Consider the following 20,532-nt stretch of genomic DNA (forward strand, 5'->3'; position numbering starts at 1 on the left):
GAAGTCTACACTTCGTTCTCTGTAATTCCCCATCGACCAAACCTGAAACCGACTCAACAAACTCTGTGAAGTTTGTCAAGCACAATCATTCCTTTTGAAATCAATCTTGGCCCATTCTATTTTCCCTTTATCTGCATTGCTAGTAATTTAATTCTTAATTAGACACTCTAAAAATGTCCCTCTCACAGATGTGATGCTAGCTGGGCTGTAATTACCTGAATTAGTTCTGTTTCCCCTTTAAAAATGAGCTCTGCATTGGCCAATCTTCAGTCCTGCAAGTACTTGAGGATTTCAGTTCCCTTTTTTTTCTCTCCTTGTCTCAATTAATAAGTGGGTAATGAAGACCTCCCAGAACAATAATTGTTTTTCCTCTTCATCTCTCTAATCTGACTTCTGATTTTCTCTTCCATTTCCCTCCCACAATTTGGTTGCCAGTGTTCTATCCTACTAATTTAACACGTTTTAAAAAATCTTTGAGCTCCAGCCACTCCAAGAACTGTCTGTGCCCCTTCTTTGTCCACATCACCCATCTCTAAACTCTCTTTTATAAATACTGCCAGTTCCATTCTTATAGGGTTGGATATTACCGGCTGGGTTGCAAAACTGATGTTGGAATAATTCCTGGGTCCCAACTTCACTCAAGGTTGTTGCATGGCATGGCATTCAGCAAAACTTTGCATGAGGCAACCAATTAGTGACTTGTCCTTGTTGATTGCCATCCAATTAGGGGGGGCAGGTATATTCGGGAGGTGGTAGCGAGACATGGCAAGGCTAATTTAAAGGGCATTTGTTAGCCATTAATGTGACTGTAGGCAGACTATCATTACCGAGTATGTAAGAGTAAAGAGCAGCAATACGGAATTCTGTTACGGAAGCGTGGACTCACAATTCATCAAAGCCTTGCTGGATCTTCTGGGGTGCGGTAAGAGTTTGCAGAAATAATTTGATTTCTTCGGAGTGGCAGGTGGCGTCCTGTCTGTCAGACTAAGTGGGACCAGAGTACAATTCAGGAAGGTCTTCAGTGATCTTCTGGGGCCTGGCAAGTTGAAACGGTTAAAATTATTCAATGCAACAAAGGCTGGGAGACTGCTAGAGCTGCAAGGTACAGCTGCAAAAACAATGAACAAAGGGCTCTGAGGGACAACAAAAAAGGCTGTAACTGCATATATCACTGCCTTCTTATAACAGCCCAGGACTGCAGTGTGTTTTCATATGAGTCATAAGTCACTACCCAGGGTGCCAGCCTGGTGCGGAGGGGGGCGGGTCGGGAGGATGACTTCCTCGTGAACCTGCTCCTGGGCCTGGCAAGGCGAGCTATCAATAGGTCCAGGCAGCGGGCAATTGATGGGGTCGTCCATCCCGACTCTCTGCCCCTCTAACGCGGCTATATTCATGGCCAGGTGTCCCTGGAGAGGGAACATGCAGTGTCTGCGGGTGCAGTTGACGCCTTCCGTGCCCGCTGGGCACCGCAGGGGCTGGGGTGTATAATAGACTCCGGCAATCACATTTTAAGTTGATGTTTTAAGTTTTCTTTCGACTTTGTTTTTTGTTCGAGCTGCTCCCCCTTCTTTTAGGGAGCTGCTCCTTTTAATTTTGTCCCTGAGTTACTTTGAGTTTGTTTATTTGGTTGGTACCAGAAAGAAGTACCCAGGTGCCAGACAGTCCAGGACCATAAGCATGTATTTATTGATAATATAGCTCTGTGTATGTGCCATGTTAATGATTGGATATTGTAATTAGGCAAGTGTAGAGTAGTTGTAATTGGTTAAACACACTGTGGGAAATGAAAGAAGTGATCAGAACTATTAGTTAGGATTGGATATTGATTACTTTTGAATGAGTGTGCAATCTTGATTTATGTATGTTAATTACTTGCAGCTGAGCCTAAAGATATAATTACCATTGTATTCCTTTGTTCTGGGGATCAGTAGACCACATTGTGGAAAGCTGTTTGCTGAGCTACAGCTTGAATAAAGGCCATTTTAAAATTCCAAAAAGCTTCATCTGGTGTCTTGAAGGGAGTGAAGAATGGAATAGCTGAATAGTTTGTTTCTCTCCCTAACGCAAGGTGAGCAAGATGCCCAAATGGCAAACATATAGTCATAATGACATAGAACTTGACCTCTTGAATTCATGATGGCTTTTGTAGTGTTCAATTGTTTTATTAATTTTCAGTGACCCCCAAGTTCTAGATTCCTGCATAAGAAGAAACATCCTTTCCACATCCACCCTGTCAAGATCCCTCAGAATCTTATATGCTTCAAATAAGCTGCCTCTTATTCTTCTAAACTCCTGCAGACACAAGCTGAGCTTGTCCAACCCTCCCACTTCAAGTATTACTTCATCAAACCTTCTCTGAACTGCTTCCAATACATTTACATCCTTCCTGAAATAAGGAGACCAATACTGCATATAGTGTTCTAGATGTGATCTTACCAATGCCCTGTACAGTTGAAGCATCACATCCCTACTTTTGTATTCGATTCACCTCACACTAAACAATAACATTCTATTTGCTGTCCTAATTACCTGCTGTACCTGCAAATTAATCTTTTGTGAACCATGACTAAGACACCAGATTCCTCTGTATCTCTGAGCTCTGCAATCTCATCATTTATGTACTATGTTTCTTTTTATTCGTCCAATCAAAATGAACAATTTTGTATTTTCCCATATTGTACTCCATGTCAGATCTTTGCCCACGCACAAACCATCTTTATCTCTTTGCAGCCATCTTATATCCTCCACACATCTCACTTTCCTACCTACCTTTGTATCATCAGCATATTTAGCAACCATACCTTTGGTCACTTCATCCAAGTAATTTATACAAATTTTAAATTGATTTGAAATTCCTGGGTCCTGATGGACTTGGGGGTCACTGAAAATTAATAAAACAATTGAACACTACAAAAGCCATCATGAATTCAAGAGGTCAAGTTCTATGTCATTATGACTATATGTTTGCCATTTGGGCAATTTAAAAGCTTGAGGCCCCAGTACTGATCCCAGTGGCACACCATTCTTTACATCTTACCAACCAGAAAATAACCCATTTATGCCTACCCTCTGTTTACTGTGAGCCAGCCAATTTTCTATCCAAGCCAATATTTAACATCACTTCCCTCCTTACCCCCACCATCACCTTTTATTTTCCGCATTAACTTTTAATGTGACACCTTATCAAATGCCTTCTGGAATTCTTAGGTCCAGTATCCACCGGTTCCCTTTTTCGATGGATCATATTCTGCATGGAGGTCGGTCACCAGTTGAGTGCCCCAGGGATCTGTTCTGGGAACCTTACTCTTTGTGATTTTTAAAAAAAATAAATGACCTGGATGAGTAAGTGGAGGGATGGGTCGGTAAGTTTGCTGATGACACAAAGGTTGGAGGTGTTGTGGATAGTGTGGAGGGATGTCAGAAGTTACAGCGAGACATTGATAGGATGCAAGACTGGGTGGAGAAGTGGCAGATGGAGTTCAACCCAGATAAGTGTGAGGTGGTTTATTTTGGCAGGTCAAATAGGATGGTGGAATATAATATTAATGCTAGGACTCTTGGAAGAGTGGAAGATCAGAAGGATCTTGGGTTCCGAGTTCATAGGACGCTCAAAGCAGCTGTGCAGGTTGAGGCTGTGGTTAAGAAGGCGTATGGTGTACTGGCCTTCATCAATCGAGGAATTGAGTTTTGGAGTCATGAGATAATGTTGCAGCTGTATAAGACCCTGGTGAGACCACACTTGGAGTACTGTGCTCAGTTCTGTTCGCCTCATGACAGGAAGGATGTGGAAGCCTTACAAAGGGAGCAGAGGAGATTTACATGGATGCTGCCTGGGTTGGGGAGCATGCCTTATGAGGATGGGTTGAGTGAGCTCGGCCTTTTCTCCTTGGAGAGACGAAGGATGAGGGGTGACCTGATAGAGGTGTATAAGATGTTGAGAGGTATTGATCGAGTGGATAGTCGGAGGCTTTTTCCCAGGCCAGAAATGGTTGCCACAAGAGGACACAGGTTTAAGGTGCTGGGGATTAGGTACAGAGGAGATGTCAGGGGTAAGTTTTTCACTGAGAGGGTGGTGGGTGCGTGGAATGGGCTGCCAGCAACGGTGGTGGAGGCGGATTCGATAGGGTCTTTTAAGAGACTTTTGGATAAGTACATGGAAGTTAGTAAGATAGAGGGTTATAGGTAAGCCTCGTAATCGCTAAGGTAAGGACATGTTCGGCACAACTTTGTGGACTGAAGGGCCTGTACTGTGCTGTAGTATTTCTATGTTCTATCCACAGCACATCTTACTTCATCAAAGAACTCTAATAAATTGATTAAACATGGTTTCCCTCTCTCAAAATGTTGACTCTGCCTGGCTACCTGGAATTAATCTAAACGCCCTGCTTTAATATCTTGAATAATAGCTTCTCACTTTTTCCCTGTGGCAGATGTTTGGCTAACCTGCCTGTAATTTCCTGCTTTCTGTCTCCCTCCCTTTTTGAATTCACTATTTTCCAAATGAATGGAACCTTCACTAAATGTCGGAAAATTAAAACCAATGCATCACTTATCTCACTAGACATTTCTCTTAAGATCCTCGGATGAAATCCATCAGGACCCAGGGACTTGTCAACCGCAGCTCCAGCAATTTGCTCAATGCCACTTCCCTGGTGAATGTAATTTTCCTGCATTTCGCTCTCCCTTCCATTTCCTGATTTACAGCGATATCTGGGATGTTATTATTTTATTCTCTATTATGAAGACTGGTGCAAAATGTCCATTCAACTCATCTGCCATCTCCTCATTTATCATTATTAATTTTCCAGACCCATTTTCTATAGGACCAATGCTCAAAGTTAACTCTAAATATTTACAGAGAATCTTCATGCTTTGATCTTATTTGCTCGCTTTTTCTCGTACTTTTTTCCCTCCTTTATTAATCTTAATCATTCTTTGCTGTGTTTTATATTCTGTCCAATCGTCTGACTTCCATCTTGTGCAATCATATGTTTTTTCTTTCAGGTTGATCCTATCTTTAACTTTTCCCCTTGGAATTTTTATTTCTCATTATAATTTGTCTATTCTGTGTATTCTGAGATATTCTTTTAAATGCCTGTCACTGCGTCACTATTGACCTATCCCTTAACCTTATTTACAAGTTCATTTTAGCTAGCTCTGTTTTCATGCCTTCATAATTGCTTTCACTTGAGTTTAAAATATTAATTTTAGACCCATTCTCTCCCTAAAACTCAAAGTAAAATTCAATCATTGGGCCCAATTCTCCCAAAAAAATACTAAGTGCTGAATTGGCGGGAACAATGATGTAAATAACGATTGTTTTTCGAGTGGGAGTTCAGACTCGAATCTCCCACACTCTGTGCACTGCAGAGGTCACAATCATGAATATCATTAAAAGCTCGGGGGGCGGGGCCAATTCACGTCAGAGTCTGACAGTTCCAGGCCTCTGTGCATGCGCAGGGACCCCGATCTGTCAGCCTCCCATTTGCTGGCCAGCTCGATCGCTGGCCAACCTGGGACCCTTGCAATGTTGCCCCCCAACACTCCACGGCCTGATTACAGCCTCCATGAACATTTCCAGGCCAGCTTCAACTTTCCCCAGTCCGGGAGCACCCCAATCTCCAGACCCCTCCCACCCTGGCAGACCACCCCCCACGGGAGGCAGACACCCCTGGGAGGCAAACGCCTCTGGCAAACCACCCCCCTCCAGCCCGCCCCAATCACTGACCTCCCTCCAGTCCCAACCAGATTCCAATCCAGAGTGACAGTGGGACCCTCGCCAACCCCTACCGATGGTCCCGCCCACAATAGGCCACAACCCGTTGGCACTGCCCCATGCCTGGTGGGTAGTGCCAAGGTTCCCCCTGGGCAGTGCCAGGGGGAAGAGGCTGGCGCTGCCAGGATGCCCATACCCAGGGAGCATCACCCCCTGTGGAAGTGGAATATATCATGTTTATCCTAGCCAAATTCAAGATACAACATTTATGATTCAGATGGGCTTCATAAAATACATTAGAGTTTCTAACCTCAACCATAACACTACCTTTAGCCCCATTAACTTACCTAACACTGCTTCTTTAGTGATAATGATCGTTTCTAGATTCTCACCTGTCATTGCCTTCTCATCATCAATTTTGGGCATGTTATTTGTGTTTTCCACTGTGAAGTCCGACACAAAATACCTGTTCAATGCCTCGGCCACTTCCTCATTTCCCATTATTAAATCCCCCTGCTTAGCCTCTATGTTTACCTTCGCCGCTCTTTTTCTTTTTATATATCTGTAGAAACTTTTGCTATCTGTTTTTGTATTCTGAGCTAGTTTACTCTCATAGTCTATCTCACTTTTCTTTATAGTTTTTTTGCAGCTCTCTGTTGGCCTTTAAAGATTTCCCAACCCTCTCGTTTTCCACTAATCTTTGCAATTTTGTATGCAAGGCCAGAATTTATTACCCATGACAATTAAAGAATGGTGATATAGTGCGAAGGCGTGATTTTGCTTGACGAAGTTGAACTTGTAGATTGTGGTGTTCCCCTGCATCTTCTGCCCTTGTTATTCTCGGAGCTGGAGGTTGAGAATTTGGAAGGTGCTGACTAAGAAACCTTGATGAGTTCTGCAGTGCATTTTGTAGATGGTACACATTGTGCATGTAGTGGTGCGAATAAAGTTTAATGTGCTGAATGGGATATAGAAATTTACCAGGAGGATACAATCTGGTAGACTGAAAAATGTTCCAAATAATTACGTTGTTTGCCGCCTCCCTAAATCAAGAAAATTACGACCTGTTAAAAGGTAGAGGTAAATTTGGACAAATTGTACGTTGCAGTGATTAAGCACATGAACAAAATATTTTCCAACAGCAGATGATGGTGATAATGGGAGGTGGACAATACAAGACTCCCAAACACCCAATTAACTCCCTGTCACACACAAACACGGGGTATTCCAATACTCAGTAACAGGATAACACCGGGCACGTACCTTGCAGCGCGGATAGTGTGCAGTCGTCGATTTTACCGACTTCAGTAAGCTATTCTTCCTTCTTCTCCTTCTCCCGTTGGATGAACTTGCCCACGAATTTCATGATCAAGACCACGAGGCCCCAGACTATTAGCAAAATCGCGATCACCAAGATGACGATGCCCAGGTTCGTGGTCCACGGGAACGACAGCAAGTTGTACATGAAATCGTAGAGGACAGCAAGTTGTACATGAAATCGTAGAGGAGTTTGTAGCCGCACCATATCGCCAAAGTTTCAATCACTGTTTTCAGCCCCGACCTCTCGTACAGAGTCTGCAACATGGCGGCTCGGCAGGTCGGCCAACGCGCCTGCGCGCGCCCGCACACACGCGAAGCTCCCAATTCAACCTCGATGTCACCGGGAAACTGGAGCCGAGAAACGGAGAGTCAGGATGAGGAACACGAACCGATTCCTCGAAACTGTTTTTCTTTCTTTTAAAAAAATACAGTGCAAAATATTGTTAAGCCACAACGTGTCAGGTCAGCGCCGACACTGAACTGGATGGTCCCGGCTCCCCGTCACCGCCTGCCCAGCGCCATTGCTCGGTCACAATGGCTCAGCCCATTACCCACACTTGGGGGGGGGGGGGGCGGTGTGGGAGGGAGACCAGAAAATATAACAGTATTCACACACAGGAGGAAATAAGTAAACATTTCAAATACAATTACTGTGACTTATTTTGTACTTTAGACGTGCTGGTGTTTCTGCTCCTACTTTTGCCCTTATTTTTAAAGAATGAAGTAAAATCTCCCCCCCCGCTATCTATTGGATAGGCGACGCTATTGTGTGACGCTCGTTGCCAGGTGACACTTGCCGCGGGAAAGAGGCACGTGCCGGTAGGCTGGCTCCTGGGGACCAGCTGCTGCCTGTGAGCAGAGTGCACACACATTACCGTCAAACCTGGGCATTGCAGTGGTGTTTGCAATGGATAGCGGGTTTGCAGCTGAGGAAGATCGACCAAATGTTTGCTGGCAATTTATTTTTCCTTGTGGGTAACAAAAACTACAGACTTTGGCACAGAATTAGTGTCAGAACTTTAGAGCAGTGGTATCAAACAGAATTCACATTTTGATTTATTATTGGGATAGAGTGAAAAGCATTGTTTCCCGTGCGCAAAACAAACAATGGAGAATTGGAGGTGAGCAAGTATACATACATGACTAACAAGAGGCAAGTTGCACAAGCCTAAAGCAAATGCCTCACTGGAACCTTGCACTGACACCCTTTCTGAATCGTTCATGGAGTACATAGAGTAGAAGGAAAGGAGAGGCTGCAGAATATGGTGTTGCAGATTCCAGACAGGGTGAAGAGAAAGATCAGCAAAGAGAACACTATTGGACAATTTAAAGGTGTTAGAGTTAAGTTTTAAGAGCACAGAACGAGAGTAAAAGATTGAATTAGAGAGTATGCTGGGGACAGCTTGCACAAAGTCACCTCACTCAGCTGCCATCATTTTTTCACATTGTGGGCTTGGTGCAACATTCTGGTACTCGGCATGACCCACTTACAGTAAAAATATTCGCGAGAAGAGAAATTGGTCTGTGTCTTCCTCATTTTTGCACATAAAAGTATCATAATTTATCCCAATTTCTGGGTGCAGGCTATTACACCTAAACCGTGTCAACAGCATAGCCACCTTGTTAGTCCTTGCTGTTGGCCTTTTTCTGGCCACCAGAAATCAGCACTGGATCACTTTTAATGTGCCAAGGAAGACTCTGTGCCTGTTTAAAGACCCTTGCACAAAATGGGTACACAGGTTTAGCCTGTTCCGTGCAAGCCCTCACTCGATTCTTCAATCCTGCAGCAGAACCTCGAGGGATAGTGGATGCCACTGAAGAAGACATGTAGAATGCCAACATGACAGCATTACAGTAGGTCCTTTCCAGCTTTCCTCAACTCTCTTGTGTCTGTGATACTTCCTCAGCACATTTGGAAACCTCAGTCTCCATCCCCTTTTTTCCGATTGTTCACCAGTGGGACTCTGGGGATCTGTTTATGTATTTGAAGAAAATAGTTCTTACATTTTTGTTAGTGTGCAGTTAATAATCCCTTTGCATACCAGGATTCATGGAATTCTGGAATTCTCCCTTGCAAAAGACTGCAGGGGCAAGGTCAACTGAAAATGTCAGAACTGCAATTAGTACATTTTGTTGGGTCATGGAGGTGGATTTTTCTGTTCCGCCCATCACAGAAATCGTAGTGGGCAAGAGGCAGACCATGGAAAGATCCGTTGACCTCATGCAGGATTTTCCAGTTTCAGGGTGAGCGTGGCCAGAAAACCCTGTCCCAAGTATCAAAAAATATGGAGAAAAGGCAAGCAAATGGAGTTCAGGTTTGAGGTGCTGAATATCCTCTTCCTATCGCTATGTTCTGATGCATTTTAATTAACAAGACAACTGAGCAACCAGTCAGAAAGAATGGTGCTGAATTAGACATTAACTTGAAAAGCCTGCAAGCATTATTAATGAAACTCAGTTTATCAATGCACCTATGGTTCTAATTCTGAAGGGAGTAAGGGAACTTTTCTGTGCAATGTCCAACCTCACACTGTCAAAATCAGGAAAGTTGAGGCAGATCTGTAGGGTATGATATAATAGCAGCGTTGTTAAGTTTCTGGCAGGACATGCCACAGTTAATCAGAAAGAGGAAACCCAGGAGTTAATCTTAATTTAAGTGCCTGTAACTTTCAGACAGGACGTCAGTGCAAGATTCCAGGTGAGGCACATGCCTCAGGCTCCTCGCATCTTGTTAGTAATGTATGTATACTTGCCCAGCTCCAATTCTCCATTGTTCGTCACCTTTCTAAATACGTTTTAAAATCCCTCTTTATCTCCCTCCCTGGAGATGTACTCCTGCTCCTATTTCTTGTGTTCAAAAGTTCTCCACTATTCAATACACTCATGTTTTATTTTGGGCTTTAATTCAATTTTCCTGCTCGCTCCTCACTCTTGAAAACAAGAAAATTAATTTTGAAATAAAGGCATTACCAGACTGGGAGCTGATGCAGGTCAGTGTTCAAACGAGAAATAGATGTGACACTTAACTTGCATTAGTAAACGGGCAGTAAAATTTTGGATGAATTCAAGTTCACAGAATTCAAATCGGCCATGGAGACAGCAGAGGCAGCAGTGCCACAGTGGTTAGCACTGCTGCCTCACAGCGCCATGGACCCGGGTTCGATTCCCACCTTGGGTGACCATGTGGAGTCTGCACATTCTCCTCGTGTCTCTGTGGGTTTCCTCCAGTTGCTCCAGTTTCCTCCCACAGTCCGAAAGACATGCTGGTTAGGTACATTGGCCATGCTAAATTCTCCCTCAGCGTACCTGAGTGTGGGTACGAGGGAATTTTCATAGTAACTTCATTGCAGTGTTAATGTAAGCCCACCTATGACACTAATAAATAAACTTTAACCTTTAGCATTTTAAGCAATAATCTCAAAAGATCTAAAAAGATCTGTGTGAAATGTATGCACTGCATGTTTCAAGCAAGCACTGAAGTTTATGATACACATGCCCAATCCTCAGGACTCTCCAACAGTGGTCTCCAACCTATTGAAGCACAAGATCACTTTCAGAATCTAAATGCAGCACAAGATCTGCTCTTAAAAATTCGACTTTACGAAAACCCCCTAAAATGTATGCCGTGCATAACACTCATCTTTTCTGACTTTCTGGGAGTGCTGTGATGTTTGTGTTGTAGATTGAAATGGCCAGTCTCATACAGCCTATCAGATGGCATCAGTGACATTTTCATCTGGGAAAAAGCCATCTCACAGGTGAACCAAAGTATGCCTTCACCTTGAGTGCACAGAATGTCAGAAAAGGGTACTTGTCTCTGTTTACAAATCCCCAAAAGTCTTTGCCCCTTGACCTAATTTTCAGTTCTATGTCATCTTGCATGGTGATGATTTCTACGTCAAGGCCACTGCTCTGTTCAAACACCTGCCAAAATTTTGCTGTCGGTTCTCCAATGTCCACTTGAAGAAAATGATGTGAGACAAGCATAGTGATTTGTTTAATCTTGTCTAACTCCTGACATTGTCTGTTGAATTTGTTTTCCAATTTGTTCAGGGGGACAAAGATGTTTGGATGGAACCTTGTCTCCAGATTTGGGAAGTGCTCAGTAATTCCCTCGTCACCACACTCCAGTGGCTGTGTCTTTATTTGGGAGGACCACAGGCCCAGTTTCAACTTGAACACATTCTCTGTACTGATCATGTGTGACAAGTCTCTGTCTCTCCTAACAGTCCGTGATTCAGTTCATTCAGTTTTGCACTTATATCCATAAGAAATATCAAGTCTAGCAACCCATGCATTATCTGACAGGTCGCTGTACACCTCAAATTTAAGAAAGGTGACAATTTCAGGGAGCAGATCCAAAACTCTCTGGAGGACCTTTCCTCAAATTAACCACCTTACCTCTGCATGAAGGATGAGCTCACCATTGGTGGCATGAAGCTCGAGTAACAATTTGAACAAACAAATTTGCAGATGTTTGGCATGAATTGAGTTGACAATCTTGACAACGACTGTCATTACATGAGAAAAGTCAATAACCCAGCTCGCTCCCACTTGTTGATAGATAACACAGTTCTAATTGACAAAGGAGAACTCAGGATCATATGTGCAAAGTGCCACAAAGCCTGCATTGCTACCTCGCTTTCACGGTGTGAAAGAAACCAATTTCTTGATCGAAATGTTTTTCTCAGTCATATGAGTTTTGAATTTGTTGTAAATATCCTCGCTTCTTGTCCTCCCTTTGAGTGGAGTGGCAAAAGAGTGAGAAAGTCCACTTTTGTTGTTGAGTCTTTGTTTTTGGTCACATTGTATTCAATCAGCTGGACCATATCTGTCATAACTCCTGATTCATCAAACTGCAGTGAGAAACATTCACAGCATGATAAGTCGACATTAATTTGCTGAGATGTCCTCAGACAACAATTCCACCCTTCGCTCTTGATAGCTGTCATAATTTCATCTTTATTTTTAAAGTCTTTGGCCAAGGTGTCAGCAGCAACTGTCGAAGCGTCCTTGATAACTTCACCATCGATGAATGGTTCATTATGTTTCACCATCTGCTGGCAAATGTGTAAAGTGTATTTTTGCCAGCCTTGTCTTCAGCCACAGGAGAAGTCATCAATGACTGCAATAAACAGTTGGAGAGATGGGCGGAACACTACCTTGAGTTGGTTCTCTCAGGAGAACGTTGTTATACAGGAAGTTGCAGAATCTATAGAAAGCCTACCTGTCATGGGCAGAGCTGGATATTGAGCTATTGACTCGCTTGCCACGGATTAGGCTCCAAGTGCTGATGGCATACTCATCAAGCATGGGAAACCAGTACTCTGCAGCATCTGTATGAGATTCTGTGTCAGCTGAAGGGAGACTGCAGTGCCCCAGGGTATGTGTGATGCAAAGATTGTGACTCTGTACAAGAACAAGGGCAACCACAGCGAATTCATCAACTATTGAGACATTGTGGGAAAAGTATTTTCTCATTTTGTCCGTGTCAGCCTGCAGATCCTGGCTGAACACTATCCTAAATCCCAGTGTGGTTTCAGAACTAGAATGTCGACAATTGACATGACTTTCTCAGTGTGGCAGCTGCAGGACAATTGCCATGAACAAAGGAGACCACTATACCTTACCTTCATCAATCTCAGAAAGGCACTCGGCTATGTGAACAGAAGCAGTCTAATTTAAGCTGCTGGAGAAAATTGGCTGTTGAGTGAAGCTGCTCAAAGTGATCTCCTCTTTCCATGATCACATGTTCGGCAAGGTCAGCTCTGATGTTGAAACATCAGAACCTTTTGAGAGCCACAGTGGATTCAAACAAAGTTGCGTTCTGGAACCAATACTCTGGCATATTCTTCTCTTTGTTGCTGACATTTGTCTTCATGTCCTCTGCAGATAGTGTCTCCCCATATACCAGAACCGATGGAAAGCTGTTCAGCCTTATTCACCTGAGGTCCAGGACAAAGGTGCATCAAGGTCTCATCAGAGAGTTGCTCCATGCTGATGATGCCGCAATAATATTCCATACCAAGGAACATGTCAGCAGCAAATGAACAGACTCTCTGACATCTGAAAGGGATTTGGTTTGACCATTGGCATCAGGAAGACAAATGTCAGAGTCCAGGATGTTGCCATCCAAAGATCCTCCACTGTAGATTCAGTATGTAGCTCCACGACAAGTAGGCTTTCTATGGAATCTGCAACTTCCTATATAACAGTGTTCTCCCTAGAGGCAGTGTTCCACCCATCTCTCCAACTGTTTACTGTAGTCACCGATGACTTCTCCTGCCTTTTCAATTGAGCTGTTTTCTTTATTGATCCCTTCATACATGCTACCACTATGATCTGTGTCAAAAGATATCTGGTTATTGATTCCTTCATATTTCTAGACTCCACAACCACCTGGAGCATACCAATTCCATTAACATCTGCACATTGGTAAACTAGCAACAATTGCACTGGCTGTTTTATCAGATGGATGACAGTTGTATAGCCAAGGACCATTTGTACCATGAATTGGCCACTGGGTCACGGCCTGTTAGGTGTCCATACCTCCAGTACAAGGACACTCGCAAGGAAGATATGATGATGGTGGATATTGTCGCCGATAACTGGGAGACACTCGCTAACCTCCATGACCTCTGGAAGCTGATTGTTTGGAAGGGCATTGAAAAAGGTGAACAGAACCAAAAAGCTCAGCTGGATAAGAGGAGGATCCAGAGAAAACAGAGGCCAGTGAATCGTACAACTTCTCAACCTTCTCGGTCTTCCACTACAGCAATTGCAGCAGAGATTACCATGTCAAATGGGGTTTCTAAGCCACACCAGGAAATACTTAACACAGAGTTGACCACCACGGCTCAAACAATCATCTTCCGAGACAGAAAGCTCCTGTAGAGACATTGTCAAAATATTTGAAGTCTACACTTCGTTCTCTGTAATTCCCCATCGACCAAACCTGAAACCGACTCAACAAACTCTGTGAAGTTTGTCAAGCACAATCATTCCTTTTGAAATCAATCTTGGCCCATTCTATTTTCCCTTTATCTGCATTGCTAGTAATTTAATTCTTAATTAGACACTCTAAAAATGTCCCTCTCACAGATGTGATGCTAGCTGGGCTGTAATTACCTGAATTAGTTCTGTTTCCCCTTTAAAAATGAGCTCTGCATTGGCCAATCTTCAGTCCTGCAAGTACTTGAGGATTTCAGTTCCCTTTTTTTTCTCTCCTTGTCTCAATTAATAAGTGGGTAATGAAGACCTCCCAGAACAATAATTGTTTTTCCTCTTCATCTCTCTAATCTGACTTCTGATTTTCTCTTCCATTTCCCTCCCACAATTTGGTTGCCAGTGTTCTATCCTACTAATTTAACACGTTTTAAAAAATCTTTGAGCTCCAGCCACTCCAAGAACTGTCTGTGCCCCTTCTTTGTCCACATCACCCATCTCTAAACTCTCTTTTATAAATATTGCCAGTTCCATTCTTATAGGGTTGGATATTACCGGCTGGGTTGCAAAACTGATGTTGGAATAATTCCTGGGTCCCAACTTCACTCAAGGTTGTTGCATGGCATGGCATTCAGCAAAACTTTGCATGAGGCAACCAATTAGTGACTTGTCCTTGTTGATTGCCATCCAATTAGGGGGGGCAGGTATATTCGGGAGGTGGTAGCGAGACATGGCAAGGCTAATTTAAAGGGCATTTGTTAGCCATTAATGTGACTGTAGGCAGACTATCATTACCGAGTATGTAAGAGTAAAGAGCAGCAATACGGAATTCTGTTACGGAAGCGTGGACTCACAATTCATCAAAGCCTTGCTGGATCTTCTGGGGTGCGGTAAGAGTTTGCAGAAATAATTTGATTTCTTCGGAGTGGCAGGTGGCGTCCTGTCTGTCAGACTAAGTGGGACCAGAGTACAATTCAGGAAGGTCTTCAGTGATCTTCTGGGGCCTGGCAAGTTGAAACGGTTAAAATTATTCAATGCAACAAAGGCTGGGAGACTGCTAGAGCTGCAAGGTACAGCTGCAAAAACAATGAACAAAGGGCTCTGAGGGACAACAAAAAAGGCTGTAACTGCATATATCACTGCCTTCTTATAACAGCCCAGGACTGCAGTGTGTTTTCATATGAGTCATAAGTCACTACCCAGGGTGCCAGCCTGGTGCGGAGGGGGGCGGGTCGGGAGGATGACTTCCTCGTGAACCTGCTCCTGGGCCTGGCAAGGCGAGCTATCAATAGGTCCAGGCAGCGGGCAATTGATGGGGTCGTCCATCCCGACTCTCTGCCCCTCTAACGCGGCTATATTCATGGCCAGGTGTCCCTGGAGAGGGAACATGCAGTGTCTGCGGGTGCAGTTGACGCCTTCCGTGCCCGCTGGGCACCGCAGGGGCTGGGGTGTATAATAGACTCCGGCAATCACATTTTAAGTTGATGTTTTAAGTTTTCTTTCGACTTTGTTTTTTGTTCGAGCTGCTCCCCCTTCTTTTAGGGAGCTGCTCCTTTTAATTTTGTCCCTGAGTTACTTTGAGTTTGTTTATTTGGTTGGTACCAGAAAGAAGTACCCAGGTGCCAGACAGTCCAGGACCATAAGCATGTATTTATTGATAATATAGCTCTGTGTATGTGCCATGTTAATGATTGGATATTGTAATTAGGCAAGTGTAGAGTAGTTGTAATTGGTTAAACACACTGTGGGAAATGAAAGAAGTGATCAGAACTATTAGTTAGGATTGGATATTGATTACTTTTGAATGAGTGTGCAATCTTGATTTATGCATGTTAATTACTTGCAGCTGAGCCTAAAGATATAATTACCATTGTATTCCTTTGTTCTGGGGATCAGTAGACCACATTGTGGAAAGCTGTTTGCTGAGCTACAGCTTGAATAAAGGCCATTTTAAAATTCCAAAAAGCTTCATCTGGTGTCTTGAAGGGAGTGAAGAATGGAATAGCTGAATAGTTTGTTTCTCTCCCTAACGCAAGGTGAGCAAGATGCCCAAATGGCAAACATATAGTCATAATGACATAGAACTTGACCTCTTGAATTCATGATGGCTTTTGTAGTGTTCAATTGTTTTATTAATTTTCAGTGACCCCCAAGTTCTAGATTCCTGCATAAGAAGAAACATCCTTTCCACATCCACCCTGTCAAGATCCCTCAGAATCTTATATGCTTCAAATAAGCTGCCTCTTATTCTTCTAAACTCCTGCAGACACAAGCTGAGCTTGTCCAACCCTCCCACTTCAAGTATTACTTCATCAAACCTTCTCTGAACTGCTTCCAATACATTTACATCCTTCCTGAAATAAGGAGACCAATACTGCATATAGTGTTCTAGATGTGATCTTACCAATGCCCTGTACAGTTGAAGCATCACATCCCTACTTTTGTATTCGATTCACCTCACACTAAACAATAACATTCTATTTGCTGTCCTAATTACCTGCTGTACCTGCAAATTAATCTTTTGTGAACCATGACTAAGAGACCAGATTCCTCTGTACCTCTGAGCTCTGCAATCTCATCATTTATGTACTATGTTTCTTTTTATTCGTCCAATCAAAATGAACAATTTTGTATTTTCCCATGTTGCACTCCATGTCAGATCTTTGCCCACACACAAACCATCTTTATCTCTTTGCAGCCATCTTATATCCTCCACACATCTCACTTTCCTACCTACCTTTATATCATCAGCAACCATACCTTTGGTCACTTCATCCAAGTAATTTATACAAATTTTAAAAGCTTGAGGCCCCAGTACTGATCCCAGTGGCACACCATTCTTTACATCTTACCAACCAGAAAATAACCCATTTATGCCTACCCTCTGTTTACTGTGAGCCAGCCAATTTTCTATCCAAGCCAATATTTAACATCACTTCCCTCCTTACCCCCACCATCACCTTTTATTTTCCGCATTAACTTTTAATGTGACACCTTATCAAATGCCTTCTGGAATTCTTAGGTCCAGTATCCACCGGTTCCCTTTAACGATGGATCATATTCTGCATGGAGGTCGGTCACCAGTTGAGTGCCCCAGGGATCTGTTCTGGGAACCTTACTCTTTGTGATTTTAAAAAAAATAAATGACCTGGATGAGTAAGTGGAGGGATGGGTCGGTAAGTTTGCTGATGACACAAAGGTTGGAGGTGTTGTGGATAGTGTGGAGGGATGTCAGAAGCTGCAGCGAGACATTGATAGGATGCAAGACTGGGCGGAGAAGTGGCAGATGGAGTTCAACCCAGATAAGTGTGAGGTGGTTTATTTTGGCAGGTCAAATAGGATGGCGGAATATAATATTAATGCTAGGACTCTTGGAAGAGTGGAAGATCAGAAGGATCTTGGGTTCCGAGTTCATAGGACGCTCAAAGCAGCTGTGCCGGTTGAGGCTGTGGTTTCTAAGGCATATGGTGTACTGGCCTTCATCAATCGAGGAATTGAGTTTTGGAGTCATGAGATAATGTTGCAGCTGTATAAGACCCTGGTGAGACCACACTTGGAGTACTGTGCTCAGTTCTGTTCGCCTCATGACAGGAAGGATGTGGAAGCCTTAGAAAGGAAGCAGAGGAGCTTTCCAAGGATGTTGCCTGGGTTGGGGAGCATGCCTTATGAGCATAGGTTGAGTGAGCTCGGCCTTTTCTCCTTGGAGAGACGAAGGATGAGGGGTGACCTGATAGAGGTGTATAAGATGTTGAGAGGTATTGATCGAGTGGATAGTCGGAGGCTTTTTCCCAGGCCAGAAATGGTTGCCACAAGAGGACACAGGTTTAAGGTGCTGGGGATTAGGTACAGAGGAGATGTCAGGGGTAAGTTTTTCACTGAGAGGGTGGTGGGTGCGTGGAATGGGCTGCCAGCAACGGTGGTGGAGGTGGATTCGATAGGGTCTTTTAAGAGACTTTTAGCTAAGTGCATGGAACTTGGTAAGAAAGAGGGTTATAGGTAAGCCTAGTAATCGCGAAGGTAAGGACATGTTCGGCACAACTTTGTGGACTGAAGGGCCTGTACTGTGCTGTAGTATTTCTATGTTCTATCCACAGCACATCTTTCTTCATCAAAGAACTCTAATAAATTGATTAAACATGGTTTCCCTCTCTCAAAATGTTGACTCTGCCTGATTACCTGGAATTAATCTAAACGCCCTGCTTTAATGTCTTGAATAATAGCTTCTCACTTTTTCCCTGTGGCAGATGTTTGGCTAACCTGCCTGTAATTTCCTGCTTTCTGTCTCCCTCCCTTTTTGAATTCACTATTTTCCAAATGAATGGAACCTTCACTAAATGTCGGAAAATTAAAACCAATGCATCACTCATCTCACTAGAAATTTCTCTTAAGATCCTCGGATGAAATCCATCAGGACCCAGGGACTTGTCAACCGCAGCTCCAGCAATTTGCTCAATGCCATTTCCCTGGTGAATGTAATTTTCCTGCATTTCGCTCTCCCTTTATTTCCTGATTTACAGCGATATCTGGGATGTTATTATTTTATTCTCTATTGTGAAGACTGGTGCAAAATGCCCATTCAACTCATCTGCCATCTCCTTATTTATCATTATTAATTTTCCAGACCCATTTTCTATAGGACCAATGCTCAAAGTTAACTCTAAATATTTACAGAGAATCTTCATGCTTTGATCTTATTTGCTCGCTTTTTCTCGTACTTTTTTCCCTCCTTTATTAATCTTAATCATTCTTTGCTGTGTTTTATATTCTGTCCAATCTTCTGACTTCCATCTTGTGCAATCATATGTTCTTTCTTTCAGGTTGATCCTATCTTTAACTTTTCCCCTTGGAATTTTTATTTCTCATTATAATTTGTCTATTCTGTGTATTCTGAGATATTCTTTTAAATGCCTGTCACTGCGTCACTATTGACCTATCCCTTAACCTTATTTACAAGTTCATTTTAGCTAGCTCTGTTTTCATGCCTTCATAATTGCTTTCACTTGAGTTTAAAATATTAATTTTAGACCCATTCTCTCCCTAAAACTCAATGTAAAATTCAATCATTGGGCCCAATTCTCCCCAAAAAATACTAAGTGCTGAATTGGCGGGAACAATGATGTAAATAACGATTGTTTTTCGAGTGGGAGTTCAGACTCGAATCTCCCACACTCTGTGCACTGCAGAGGTCACAATCGTGAATATCATTAAAAGCTCGGGGGCGGAGCCAATTCACGTCAGAGTCGGACAGTTCCAGGCCTCTGTGCATGCGCAGGGACCCCGATCTGTCAGCCTCCCATTTGCTGGCCAGCTCGATCGCTGGCCAACCTGGGACCCTCGCAATGTTGCCCCCCAACACTCCACGGCCTGATTACAGCCTCCATGAACATTTCCAGGCCAGCTTCAACTTTCCCCAGTCCGGGAGCACCCCAATCTCCAGACCCCTCCCACCCTGGCAGACCACCCCCCACGGGAGGCAGACACCCCTGGGAGGCAAACACCTCTGGCAAACCACCCCCCTCCAGCCCGCCCCAATCACTGGCCTCCCTCCAGTCCCAACCAGATTCCAATCCAGAGTGACAGTGGGACCCTCGCCAACCCCTACCGATGGTCCCGCCCACAATAGGCCCCAACCCCTTGGCACTGCCCCATGCCTGGTGGGTAGTGCCAAGGTTCCCCCGGGCAGTGCCAGGGGGAAGAGGCTGGCGCTGCCAGGATGCCCATACCCAGGGAGCATCACCCCCTGCCACCAACCCCGAGGGGGCCCTGATTGCCTCCCCTTCACTCCAGCGGGATCTCTCGCAAGTTCCCCGAATGTGGGGAGCTACTCTAAACCCCGCCGAGTGAAATGTGGTGTGGCGGTGTGGGAGATGCTATTGGGCCCGGAGAATTCTGTCCCGGGCCCAATAATGACATTTAAATTACATTAAAAAGATTAAAATCACTTACTTGGTGTTCCTGCCGGTTTCCAGCGTGGTCTCAACTGCACCTGCTCTCTGGCGATGGGAGACGCACATGCGTTCCCATGAAATGACTGACGTGCGAAAAAACTAGCACGTTGCGATGGGAGAATCGGGCCCATTATGTTTGCTGCTATCTAGGGGGCCTTCACTATGAGGCCATTAATTAATCTTGTCTCATAACACAATATCCGGTCTCGTGTGGACTGCTTTCTGGTTGGCTCTTCAATTTCTGCTCGAAGAAACTCCCAAAAACATTTGCTGAACTCCTCATCTGGGCTACCTTTGTCCACATGATTTTTCCAGTCAGTGTGTAAATTAAAATCCTCCATGATTATTGTCATAACTCCCATTATTTCTTCCTTTATATGCCACTCAAGCATGTGATTACTGTTAAGGGACATGTACACATTTATTAGCTTTCCTAATTACTTGCTGTACCTGCATATTAATCTTTTGTGATTCATGCACTAAGACACCCAGATCCCTCAGCACCTCAGAGCTCTGAAATCTCTCACCATTCAGATAATGTGCTTTTTTATTGTTCCTTCCAAAATATGTAATTTTACATTTTACCACATTGTACTCCATATG

The 20,532-nt window shown here is 43.7% G+C and overlaps 2 protein-coding genes across 6 annotated transcripts in view; one reads left to right on the forward strand and one right to left on the reverse strand.

Annotated features, from left to right (window-relative positions):
- The window catches only part of LOC144499588 (uncharacterized), a 312,004-nt gene that overhangs the window by 96,178 nt on the left and 195,294 nt on the right, over positions 1–20,532 (forward strand). The window lies entirely within an intron of this gene.
- Positions 1–20,532, reverse strand: part of LOC144499587 (tripeptidyl-peptidase 2-like) — an 87,969-nt gene that overhangs the window by 46,300 nt on the left and 21,137 nt on the right. For 2 of the 5 annotated variants that reach the window (XM_078221712.1, XM_078221711.1), the window contains exons 3-5: positions 14,836–14,985; positions 6,980–7,450; positions 887–1,036 (exon numbers count right to left, since the gene is read on the reverse strand). In XM_078221712.1, the coding sequence (XP_078077838.1) occupies positions 7,449–7,450; positions 14,836–14,985 (152 nt within the window). In that variant the 3' untranslated portion in view covers positions 887–1,036; positions 6,980–7,448. Of the gene's footprint in view, positions 1–886; positions 1,037–6,979; positions 7,451–14,835; positions 14,986–20,532 lie in introns of those variants that run through there. The other 3 variants (XM_078221710.1, XM_078221713.1, XM_078221714.1) reach the window with 3 other exon arrangements.

The sequence above is a fragment of the Mustelus asterias genome, chromosome 10, assembly GCF_964213995.1.
Source record: "Mustelus asterias chromosome 10, sMusAst1.hap1.1, whole genome shotgun sequence".
Taxonomy (NCBI): domain Eukaryota; kingdom Metazoa; phylum Chordata; class Chondrichthyes; order Carcharhiniformes; family Triakidae; genus Mustelus; species Mustelus asterias.